Below are 12360 nucleotides of genomic sequence, written 5' to 3'. Positions count from 1 at the left end.
TACTCACACCAGCATTTTTATAATCTTGACCGATTGCATGTTTGCTTATCGGGTGTGTTCATTAAATGAACATAGTTGATAAGTCTTGACATGTTTAGTGTTGAAGAAGATTGGTTGCTGCTTGTGGTTTGCGTTAGCGTTGCATTTCAAGATAGGTTTTGTTTTCCTTTGAGGTGATATAGATTTTCAGTTGAGATAAGGTTATTTGCATTTTCATTTGTTAATTTTTGTAATGAAGAGGACTTTGGTTTAAGTTAAAATTTTTATTGATTTTTAATTATCCGCATATTTAAATTGTTTATGGGTTTTTGGAAGTGGAGAGTGTGTCACACCTCGGAGATCAAAGAGTCGGGAACAAATAATGTTTTTTCGATTCACCGAGAATTCGGGTGTGACAATTCCTGGAAACGCCCTTAGCTCAGCAACGTTAAGCAACCTTGCAATGTCCTCCTGGTTTGGTTCTCTCAAATTTTCGGGACCAAATGCCTCCACTATATGTTGGCAGAAACAATTTTACATATGAGAGTATGGTTGATTTAGCAATGCGGAAATACTAATCCAGAAAATCAGCTGGGGTTCCGTAAGCTACCGTTTGCAACGCACACAACATTTTTCCCCGAGACGACAATCCGACTTTACCAGCTGCGTCATATTTCTTCTTCCAAGCGTCACTATGTTGCTTTAGGTAACTCCTAATCCTCAAGAATAGCTGACTACTCATTCGGTTGTGACTGTTGAAAATGCCTTCATCATATGTGGGATTTGGACCAAAGTAATCTACCTTTAGACGAGCATTGCTCATGGCTCTATTACGGTTACGATACTTGCGTCCTGCAATAGACCCTAGACGAGGCCTTTCAGGTTGAATGTCATTATTATAGATAGCAACCGCTACAGCAAGATTTGCTTTGATGTCATTAGCTGCGACATCCAAAAAATCTTGATCTTGTTGGTAGAATTGAAGAAAATGATTTCTTCAATTAATAGCATCATTGTCTTCATTATCAGAAGAGCTGGAAGAATGATGATGAGAAAGACCAGCTCCAGAGGCCATTTTTCTTAAGATTATACAAGAAAGAGAAAATAATGAATGAAGTAAGAAGGTACATTGGAATGGTATATGCTTATTATTGTTTATATAGACAAATGAAATCTAAAATTGAGGTCCAAATTTTTTGAGGATAAAATTTTAGAGATTGGAGATTGGAGCGAGTGCCACATTTATTTTCTTGGAGCGAGTGCCAAATTTATTTTCTGACATGGAGCGAGTACCACATTTATTTCCTTGGAGCGAGTGCCACATTTATTTCCTGACTTGGAGAGAGTGCCACATTTCTTTCCTTGGAGCGAGTGCCACATTTATTTCCTGACTTGGAGAGAGTGCCACATTTATTTTCTTGGAGAGAGTGCCACATTTATTTCCTGACTTAGAGCGAGTGCCACATTTATGATTTTTTAATTATAAATACGTATCCATTCTCATCATACAATTCACACATTTCTCATTCTGTTTTGAACCAACAAAAAATAAAATCTCATTCTCTCAGTTTTATTCTCATTTAGTACTAAGCTTGTTTTATAGCAATGTCTTCTAGGAAATCGTCATTTAACCCAATGAAAGACACAATTTTGATTGAAGCGTAGTTCTGATTCTCTCTATTGATCCAATTACCGGGATCAACCAGTCCTATAACATGCTATGGGATAATATTGTGAATCACTACGAGACAGAGAGATTGAAATTATGTTATATTCATCAAACCAAGAAAAGCTTGGAAGGTCGTTGGGGAATTATCAACAAAGTTATAACTTTGTTTCGTGGTTGTGTCCATCTAGCTGAAGCATTTAACATTTCTGGAGCAAACGATGCACATATTGTAAGTATTGATTGAAAATTCACTAGTATTGTTAAATTTAATTTGTATTTCATTTAATATTACAGTTTGTATAAATTTTCTTAACAGATGACGCAAGCAAAACAGATGTATGTCGAAAGGTCAACGGGTCACAAAAATTTCACCATGGATCACGCATGGGAACTGTACGTACCTCCACATTCGTACCCTGGCTAACGACTTCATTAGGGACTTAATCTTTACAGTAAGTCTAAGTGACCGATCCTTGGTTACCTGGATGACTCACAGTTCTAGTTAGCCACTCGGACGGCTCACATATCCACTTAGCCATCTGGACGGCTCATAATTAAGTTAGACATCTGGACGGCCCATAGGTCCAGTCAGTCACCTGAGCCGGTCACATGTTTAGTTAACCAGTCTTATCTACTTATTTTATATTTCTATAAATAGGACTCTTTACTTAACAAAGAACTACGTTTTTTAGAGACTTGATTCTGGAAACATATTCTCTATACGTAGGCAACCATTAAAGGCACAATCTCATTCTTTATGCAACATCTCCCCTTGCAGATTCAATAGTGTGTCTGGGTGAATTCTTACCCAAACAGGAACTATTGAAAGACAACCAGAAATGGGCTCCACATGAAGGTCCACCGACACTTGGTATCTCCATTAACAATATGAATTTCACATCACTCGCGTCAGTAAACATTGGTGTCGAGACTGGGGCAACACTTGATTCTGGTATGCCAGGAAATTCTTCGTCGACAAAGTGCGTGGCTAGACAAAGCAAAACAAGTGAAAAGTCAATCACAAAATGCACCCAAATCTAAAGAATATTGAAGAATACTCTCGACGAGCGATGGAGGCTATTGAAGACTCGCGTGACCATAGGAAAAAAGCCTATAAAGTTTACAAATCCAGTGAAAAAAAAATTCACGTAATAAAAATAAAGAGAAGTCGTCAACCTTCGCGAGATTGAAGTGGGAGTCAAAAATCATGACCACAAATACTTCAAATATGACACCAGAAGGGAAAATGTATTATAAGGGGATGAAACGTCAAATTAATATGGACATGCAAGCACATATGTCTAGTATATCAAGGAACCTAGACTTCACCGAATGCGACGAAGATTCCGATTGAAATTGAATATCTTTTGGAAGTGTTGTGTTTATTTCATGTCATTTTAATTTGTGTGTGTTGTAATAATTGAATGTTTTTTTTTTATGTTATGCAATTTGTTTTATTTTATGATTGTCAATTAATTTGGAAAATTTTGTTTTAATTACGCAAAGACACGGCAAAATTAAATTAAATTGAGTAATAGGATACATCCGTAATAAAATAGAAATAGTGGGGGTAACGTAACAATTCATTGTTCTCATAATTACTATGTGATTAGGTGGAGACACTTTGCAAATCACTCCATTTCAAATGGTGCGGTTTGAAATTGCATTTTACATTCCACGCCACTTCACAAACCACTCCAATTCAAATGGGGTGGAATGCACTCTCTATTCCTCAATATCACACTCTCTATATATGGAGAGTAATTTAGAGATGAGGGGCAAAAACCACCGCCACTTCCTCAACTTTTCAAGGAATGGAAAACCATTGCACCCAGCCTAAGTTAGTAAGTCCTTGTAAAGAAAATGAGACGCATTTGTGGACCTCAGTTTGTGGACAAGCAGCTGTCTACATGACCTCAGTTTCTGATTGGTGGAGTCGCTGCCCAAAAAAACTGTATTAATGCCCAAAAACACTGTGTAACTGACCGAAAATGGATTTAACCAATGGTGCCCACAAATTCGGACTCTTGCGTTTATCACTGGGAATCAGGGAGTCGCACTTGACCATCAACTTTTAACGGTCAAATCGAGATAAAGTTTGTGGACTTGTCAAAAATAAAAAAGAGAGCGAGAGAGAGAAGTCTGTGATGTGTGTTGGCACTTCACACTTCACTTGATATTGAGATAAGTGTGTCAGTATGTCATCGCGCTATCGTAATAGTTTAGCGTTTAGCTCAATCTCTTATACGAAAGTATTCGAGATATGATTCACGCTCCTCGTACTTGGGCTCTTTTTATTCGTCTGGTTCATTTTTAAGTTCCAATAAACGACCCACTCCATTGACATTGCAATTGCATTTTTACGCCTGTGGGCTTACGTTAATACACTACGAAATTATAAAATGATACACTCAAAACCTTGAGTCCTTGGTTCCTCATGGAATTTGCCAGGGGAGCTTCTAGAAAGACAGATTCTACCAGTATATAGTAGTAGCATTTTTTTATAGAGTACGTTGCAGCCGGCCTATTCTAGATTTTGGATATTTTTTTATATTGGGCACGTTTTATGGAATATGTTGCTTTTTTTTTTGTAACTGGAATATGTTGCTTTAAATATGTTGCTTTATACCAGTACGCTTGATTGATTTTTCAACGTACATGATGCATGTAGCTTTCCCTCTCATTATATCTATATATATAGCTAGATTAGATGCTCAAATAAACAGTTCAATCTCAAAGAATATAGGAGGAACATGTCGGCTTCTAATCTACTGATTGTACTAGTAATCTTTATAAGTTTATTTGGGATGTCGAATGCTCAACTGAATAGCACGTTTTATGCTAATTCATGCCCGAATATATCAGGAATTGTTAGAGGTGTTATACAAGAGGCTCTGCGATCAGATCCTCGTATTGGTGCAAGCCTTATTCGACTTCATTTCCATGATTGTTTTGTTGATGTAAGCTCTTACTTCATGAAAATTAATTTTTTCATCAATCTATAGTTCTATGCCAAGAGTTAGATCTGCAATTTGATTCTGATCTATCATGTTCCTTGATCAACTATTTCTTCTAAATTTGTTAAAGAGAAAAAAGTATTACTCTTCCTTATTTATTAGTTTGTATCTCATTCTACCATTTGATACGTACTAGACTTAAATATGTGCTAATTAATTGTATCTCAAGAAAGTTAAAAATAGTAGAAGCTGCTTTTCGTATAAAACAGTTTTTATGTAGTACCAATGCTAGTTTTTCCAATGATTTAAACAGACTCACATACTATAAGGTACTATTGAATATCTGTATCTGTTTATTTCATAGGGTTGTGATGGATCACTATTGTTAGACAACAGTAGCAGCATACGGACCGAGAAAGACGCTGGTCCCAATATTGCCTCTGTCAGGGGTTTCGATGTGGTTGATAACATCAAGACTGCAGCAGAAAATGCTTGCCGTGGTGTCGTCTCTTGTGCTGACATTCTTGCAATTGCAGCTGAAGCTTCTGTTTTTGGTATGTTTCAGCCTTTATGTATCAAGTATCAACACAGTACCCTGGATGATTATGTTTTACCAATATCAATTCATGTTTGTAGGCAGGAGGTCGTTCATGGAACGTATTACTAGGAAGAAGGGATAGCAGGACAGCAAACTTTGCTGGAGCCAATACGTTTCTTCCCAGTGCAACTGAAGGGCTAACCAATATAACTGCAAAGTTCGCAGCTCTTAATCTAAGTGTCACAGATTTAGTAGCATTGTCTGGTAAGAATTATTTCTGTGAGTTTTAGAAAACCACGAATGGTAAATCTGACATGTTAGAGCACATGGCGGCAATGTAGGCTTAACACAACTCTTGGTTATTTGCAGGAGCTCACACGTTTGGACGTGCACAATGTTTTACATTCATTAATCGCTTGTACAATTTCAGGGGAACAGGAAACCCTGACCCAACATTAAACTCATCGTACCTAGCAACTCTTCGTCAAATATGTCCTCAAAATGGGAATGGAAGCATTGTAACCAATTTGGACCTTACCACGCCGGACACGTTTGACAGTAACTACTTCACCAACCTCCAAAGTAATCAAGGCCTACTTCAATCAGATCAGGAGTTGTTTTCAACTAATGGATCTCTCACTGTGCCCATTGTTAGTAACTTCAGCAGTAATCAAAGCGCATTTTTGCAAGCTTTGCACAATCTATGATTAATATGGGCAATATTAGCCCATTGACGGGAACCAATGGAGAGATTAGATCTGATTGTAAGAGAGTCAATGGAGCTGGTAATTGGGTTGGATGGAGCTCCTCCTGAACAAAGCTAGGAAATAATCAAAGTGTTCTCGAACAACTACTGGTTCATGAATAATTTACATATATGTTGTAATGTGTCTATACATCTCACCAAAATAAGACAGGACTGTATCCACACAACTTGATTGTGATAGGAATATCAGGACTTTGATAGCTACTATCGGTGATAAATGACAACGAGTAAAACGTACAAAAATGATGGCTTGCATCCCAATTTCGTGTAAAACATTTTCTACAGCCTTCCTCGCCGAGGTTAAAATTTTCTAATCAAACTGGTCCTTTGGTATTATATCCATGACAATGAGTTCATTGTTGTCAACTTAAATCCATGTGATTGCTCCGATATAAGCAACTTTTAGTTAGTTTCGTGTCAAACTATCTTTGTTTTCCATGATTGTTTTCAAATGGATGTGAAATTTACCATAGATGTGAAATTTCCAGTGTCTATATGCTTATTTGAACCATAAGTGATGAATCAAATTCACCCAAAAAAAATTAAAAAAATGTACATTGCATCAGCTGATATACTACTATAAATGTCAAATCTAACTATCTAAATGCTTTGAAGTTTGAACATAATTTTAAGATGCCCTGTGGAGTGATCTGGAATACTTGCTAGTTAAAGCAGCAAAGCACCTCCAGGCCCAACCACTTGAAAAGTTGAAATCCAATTCAAGGCAATTGCAGTGATTCTGACAAACGTTTAACATAGAGGACTGATTCGCTAAAGCATCAGCATCAACTTTTACTTATTGTTAAAAGATAAATTCGTTAGTCACAAAGTCTAAACTACTCCTACCCACTCCAAAAGATATCAGACTATCTATGTGAGCTGGTCAAACTTTTAATGAAAATTTGTGTAAAATACTAATAAGTCTTACCAACCACCCCATTTAAGTAACGAAATTAGACGCGGATACATTAATTGAAGGAGTCCTGGAAGAATGCATGCGCATATTTTCTATCCACGTTCTAATTTAAGTTGTATATAGGATGATGATAGTCGTAGTCATTGACATTTGACTAAACATCTCACAAAACTCCGGCCTAAATTTAACTACTCTTTAAAGTTTTAATCTCGAAATATTAATATTTGGGGCCTAACTGGTATAGGCCTATATGGTATAGAGAAATAGCATAGCAAGACTTTGAGTTTTTTTTTCGTAACTAGCAAGACTTTGAGTTATGTTATGTTATGTTATATGTATTTGGCTGAATCTAATCATTTCATGCAAGATGCCTCGGGGGGAAATATAGAAAAATCCAATCAAATCCCCTAGCTGATTAATTAGGTGACGCGCCTAGCAAACCAAAGTAAATTATTGTTCTTTTCATTTTGTTATGGAATCTTTTGCTTACACTATATATTCAACTAGATTAGAGGGTGATCGTCATATTACAGCTGATTAATAAGCTTTTCCTGCAGACTAAGATCGAGGACTATGTCGTCGTCTAGTGTTTTACTAGTAACTTTCATAGGATTTCTATTTTGTATATCGAATGCGCAACTGAATAGTACGTTTTATGCGAACACATGCCCAAATATATCTAGCATTGTTCGAGGTGTCATACAACAGGCTCTGCCGTCAGATGCTCGTATTGGTGCTAGCCTTGTTCGACTTCATTTTCATGATTGTTTTGTTAATGTAAAGTCAGAGCTCATATCACCACTCATCGTTTATCTATTTCTACTCGAATCGTTTTTCCGCATGTTTGTCAGTCTGTGAGATAGGCATGTACTAATAAAATCTCTATGTGTGTATGCAATAGGGTTGTGATGGATCACTATTGTTAGACAATAGTAACAGCATACAAAGCGAGAAAAACGCTGGCCCGAATGTTAACTCGACCAGGGGTTTTAATGTGGTTGATACCATTAAGACTACACTGGAAAATGCTTGCCCCGGAGTTGTTTCTTGCGCTGACATTCTTGCAATTGCAGCTGAAGCTTCTGTTTCTTTGGTATGTCTCCAGACATAAATTTAATTCCCCAAGAAGATTACATGCTATATATTTTTCATTTTTGATATTTAGTCCATGTTTGTAGGCAGGAGGTCCTTCGTGGAATGTTTTGCTAGGTAGAAGAGATAGCACGACAGCGAATCAAGCCGGAGCTAATACGCTAATTCCTAGTCCATTTGAAGGACTAACTAACATTACTGCCAAATTCTCAGCAGTTGGTCTCAACACCAATGACCTTGTAGCGTTGTCTGGTAAATGTTCTTCCAACCTATACTACTGGATTCTAGTTACATTGAATAACACGCATGATGGACACTTTAAGAACAGCCACCCTTCTATTGTTGGTGTAACAAGGTTGTAAGGTACCAACCATGAAAAAGAAGTGAGTCACAACAGTAACTTTGTATACACTCTTGCTGGTGTCCAACTAGCATAGCTGGTGAAGTTAGTGGAAGTTGCTACCACACTCCTCAGTTCAAAGAGGACCAGTATATGCTATACAGCTGTAGTGATGCTCAAGCAAAGCCATTGAAGTATCCCTTTCTCTGCCCGCGACAGAGGTGGGCATGAGCCTCTCTAGATGAGAGATTCTGCTAATTCGGATTTCAAAGTAGCGTGTGTGTGTGAGTTGAGAAATGCCGCTTATAAGATTATATATACAATATAATTATATTGGTTAAGTGGCGCGTTTTTTTATTGTTATTGTTGGTATAACCGTCTAAGTACTCAAATAACTTACTGTGTTTAACAAAAGTTTTTGTTATTTTTGCAGGAGCTCACACATTTGGACGAGCACAATGTCGAACGTTCAGCAATCGCTTATTCAATTTCAGCGGAACAGGAAATCCTGATCAAACATTAGCCTCGTCATACCTAGCTACTCTTCGCCAAACATGTCCTCAAAATGGGAGTGGAAGCACTCTGGCTAATCTAGACCTTACCACGCCAAACAATTTTGACAACAACTATTTCAGCAACCTTCAAAATAATCAAGGCCTCCTCCAATCAGATCAAGAGTTGTTTTCAACCACTGGAGCTGCCACCATTGTCATTGTTAATAACTTTGTCAATAATCAGACCGCATTTTTTCAGAGCTTTGCACAGTCTATGATTAATATGGGCAACATTAGCCCATTGACAGGAAGCAGTGGAGAAATTAGATCGGACTGTAAGAAAGTTAATGGAAGTTAAATTTGTTATATGGATCAAAGTAATTATTATGCCGCGGTAGAATGTGTAGTTGTATTGGTATTTCGTCCGTTCATTGCTGAGCAATTTACACCGGCAGTTTTAATTTGCATACACCTCTGCATTTTCTAAGGTGCGCTTTATAACTATTATTTTTTATACAAAGGTATAATTTATTAAGTATCCAAGAAAATCATAAAAGCGTAGTAGAGGGGGAAAAAACGAGCTACAAATTGCACAGCTATTCCTCTCTTTGTTCTGGACGATATCTTTTAAATTTTTTATTAGATTATAATAATTAATCGATTAATTATTTTATTCCATACAAAAGCCGTTGTACAAAGTTATACTCGCATTGGCAAAGAAAATAGGGTAGTGTTATCCCCACTAGATGAGCCAATTAGGATTTCCTCCCATTAGATGGGAAATTAGGGTATATCCCAAATACACACAAAAAAAAATCAGTCAACCCAATTTGACTTTTTTTTTTTTTTTTGTATTTATTTAGGAGGGAGACTATTAGGAGGAATCCTAATTGGCTCATCTAGTGGGGGGTTAATATTGGTTAACCCTAGTTTAAATATGAACATAGAGAGAACATTCCATCTGCCAAAATAAAATAAAACTGGAGTGTAGTATTTTATTTCTTTATTTGAATGTTAAGCAGGGGTTAGGGAGACCATCACTAGCTGCCTCCTCTTTTACATCATCACATTTTCATATCAAGAGGAGGCACAAAATGCACAATATTTTCATCCAAATTTCTACCTAGTAAAGCTAGGAAGTAGTCCTTCACTCCCCGTATACACAAGAATAAAGGAAATAACCTCAAGCAAGGGACACAAGTTATGCTAACATAACCTCGCCAAATGATTTCTGATAGCACCACCAATCACAGCTGTATCTCTGGTTATAGTCTTATAGATCCATCAATTCCAGTTTCAGTGTCCCTGTATCAGGCTTAATCCATGCACAGCTAATGTTTTCTTTTCTTCTTAGTGCAATATCCAATCCAAATCTTTGAATAAGTACCTTAGTTTGATCAGTTGACTGCAACCAACACATTGTGCTATTGGTTTGCAGCAAAGTGGTTGAAAATGGTCTCCAGTGTCGATTGACTAATGCTATATTCTGCTATTCCTAGTTGGTCCCTGCAAAGAAAATTTCAGGATTCCTGGAGTTGAAAAAAAAAATCCCCAAAGCTCAAAGTTTGTCTTACCTGTTTCTTTCTATATGTCCAAAAATATCAGCAAGTGAGGAGTCTTCACCATATGGAATCTGCAATCAAACAGCACATTAATACTGTCCTGATTGAAGAGCAACTCACTATCAGTACATCTGCAATCATGCATATATCTGGTGCAAATGCAGTGAAAAATATGCATGCAACTAATACCTGGTATTATCGAAGAAACCATTTCAAAAAGAGAATACAAGAAATTATGTAAAATGTACCTGATACTTGACGCTTAGTCCATTGCACCCATGAAATGTTGCTCCAGGGAAAGAAGATAGTATAAATGAATCAATTACAGAAAATTTCTCTTTGGCCAACCACCACTCAGAAAATATAAGCAGAGGAATACCACCTACAATCAACACGAATATAAAGGTAAATGTTCTCATGAGAAACGAAGAAAATCGATAAGAACATAAAGACAAGTCCAAAATTTCTCTAGGCATAGTGATAGGAAATTACTTCTTCTAAGGTAATCGATGGGTAAAGACAGAGAATTATAAAAGGGCAGAAAAAATAACAAGTAACAGAGAGAACTAAGGGAAATTATGGGGAAATCAAAATATAATTACTATTTTATCAGAGTTTGGTTGACAAGGCAAAATGTTTTAAAAATTTATTCATTTTTCTTTTCTATTGATTGGGATTGTAATATACATACTGTATGAGTCTGACAATTACATGAATTTCAGTTAAAATCAACTTTTCATTTTTGCACGAAAATGGATGGTTGGAAGAATTCTACCGTTTGGAATCCTTTTAGAAAAGGGAAGGAACTTTTACTGAGGGAAAAAGGAAAATGACTGGATATTCACTAATTAAGATATATTCCTTTTGAAAGGGAACTTTTCCAAAACAACATCAATATGTAACAAGCTATCAGAGAAGCGAGTTCTGAGAGAATGAGGTTTGAAATCTCCAATCCAGCAGCATTCAGGGCACTTTGGGTCTGTGCCAGTCCTTAGGGTGTGCTTACGAGTATGTTCTTCCCCTGTCATACCTGCTGTCTGGTAACCAGAAATTCTAACAGGTTCCTGCTACAGTACTCCCTCTCCATTTACGGATTAAGTCACGCTCTCCTCTACGTGCTCTTAACTCTAGGAGCTTTTAAAGTAAGTTCTTCTAACACGCCTACTCTAGTTCTCGCTTTCACTCACACTCAACACTCTGGTTAATTAAAGCTGTTCTCAAATAGCTCGAGCTTTTTTCGTAAAAGTGGTCTATAACTTTGTTCTTGAACTTGGACATAAACTAAGGAATTCATAATGCATGCATTGGTTGCACTGAATACAACAGGCTTGTTTAATATAACTATAAACTATTCTTATTCATTGTGCAGTTATGAAATGGCATATTTAAATAAATGTAAAAATAAAATGAAGGAGCACAGAGACCATTCGTACCATAACGGATCAGCTGCTCCGTTAATTGCTCACCAAACACTCCATCAGAAACAGGGGTAGGAGATACCAGTGATCTTATCCTTGTTTTATTGCCAAGCCAACCACCAACTGCTATAATCATTTCCAGCGACAAACTAATCTCTGCCACAGAAACATTTTCAGAGGCTATGGAGTCACTTCCTCCAATGCAGTCCTCGAGATCCCTTTGGATGGCACGGCATGTCAAAAAGCATTTCTTGGATTCTTCGACACAGTTCACTTAACTCACCAGAGCTGACTTCAGTAGGCTTTACCTGAGAAAATGCACACACACGTAAATATCGAGGTGAAATTCAGTTACAGAACAGAAATCTGTTACAAGTTAGTTACAAGAAACATCTCATATACAATGTGTTTTCTACAGGATAGATTAAGATCTGTTGCACATAACACAGTTTTCAAGATTGACCATGGGATAGAGTCGTCATCTACCCTCAATAGTATGTCTTATTCTACACTAAAGTGTGATCGGTTCAAAACGTGCTTAAACAAGCTTGTCTGACTAAATCATGATCAGACATCATCTGTAGATTCACAGAGACAGATGCTAGACATTGTGTAATGGATTGAATGGA

At 37.0% G+C, this 12360-nt stretch overlaps 1 protein-coding gene and 2 pseudogenes across 3 annotated transcripts; 2 read left to right on the top strand and 1 right to left on the bottom strand.

Annotated features, from left to right (window-relative positions):
• Nucleotides 1-4350: 4350 nt before the first annotated feature.
• Nucleotides 4351-6076, top strand: LOC147501476 (peroxidase A2-like; annotated as a pseudogene). Its single transcript, XR_015221390.1, has 4 exons — nucleotides 4351-4608; nucleotides 4970-5152; nucleotides 5242-5407; nucleotides 5513-6076. The product of XR_015221390.1 is annotated as a peroxidase A2-like (transcript).
• A 1262-nt stretch (nucleotides 6077-7338) lies between these two features.
• On the top strand, nucleotides 7339-9117 carry LOC147501475 (peroxidase A2-like). The gene is made up of 4 exons (XM_086606527.1): nucleotides 7339-7602; nucleotides 7727-7918; nucleotides 8004-8169; nucleotides 8691-9117. The coding sequence occupies exons 1-4, from the start codon at nucleotides 7399-7401 to the stop codon at nucleotides 9107-9109; spliced, it is 981 nt and encodes a 326-aa protein (XP_086462653.1). The 5' UTR covers nucleotides 7339-7398; the 3' UTR covers nucleotides 9110-9117.
• Nucleotides 9118-10088: 971 nt separating this feature from the next.
• LOC147501474 (ABC transporter A family member 1-like) lies at nucleotides 10089-12066 on the bottom strand (annotated as a pseudogene). Its single transcript, XR_015219824.1, has 4 exons — nucleotides 11747-12066; nucleotides 10562-10695; nucleotides 10326-10384; nucleotides 10089-10257 (listed from the first exon to the last, which is right to left on the bottom strand). The product of XR_015219824.1 is annotated as an ABC transporter A family member 1-like (transcript).
• Nucleotides 12067-12360: the final 294 nt, after the last annotated feature.

Source organism: Coptis chinensis, chromosome 4, assembly GCF_015680905.1.
Source record: "Coptis chinensis isolate HL-2020 chromosome 4, ASM1568090v1, whole genome shotgun sequence".
Classification (NCBI taxonomy): Eukaryota; Viridiplantae; Streptophyta; class Magnoliopsida; order Ranunculales; family Ranunculaceae; genus Coptis; species Coptis chinensis.
The sequence above is the reverse complement of the archived record's forward strand: the minus strand, read 5'-3'. Positions and strand labels throughout refer to the sequence as shown.

Excerpts from the sequence above, each read along its gene's own strand:
- LOC147501475 (XM_086606527.1), top strand. The coding sequence starts at position 7,399 with ATGTCGTCGTCTAGTGTTTTACTAGTAACTTTCATAGGATTTCTATTT. Across the intron at positions 7,919-8,003 it reads CTGAAGCTTCTGTTTCTTTG|GCAGGAGGTCCTTCGTGGAA; the intron begins GTATGTCTCCAG and ends CCATGTTTGTAG. Across the intron at positions 8,170-8,690 it reads TGACCTTGTAGCGTTGTCTG|GAGCTCACACATTTGGACGA; the intron begins GTAAATGTTCTT and ends TTATTTTTGCAG.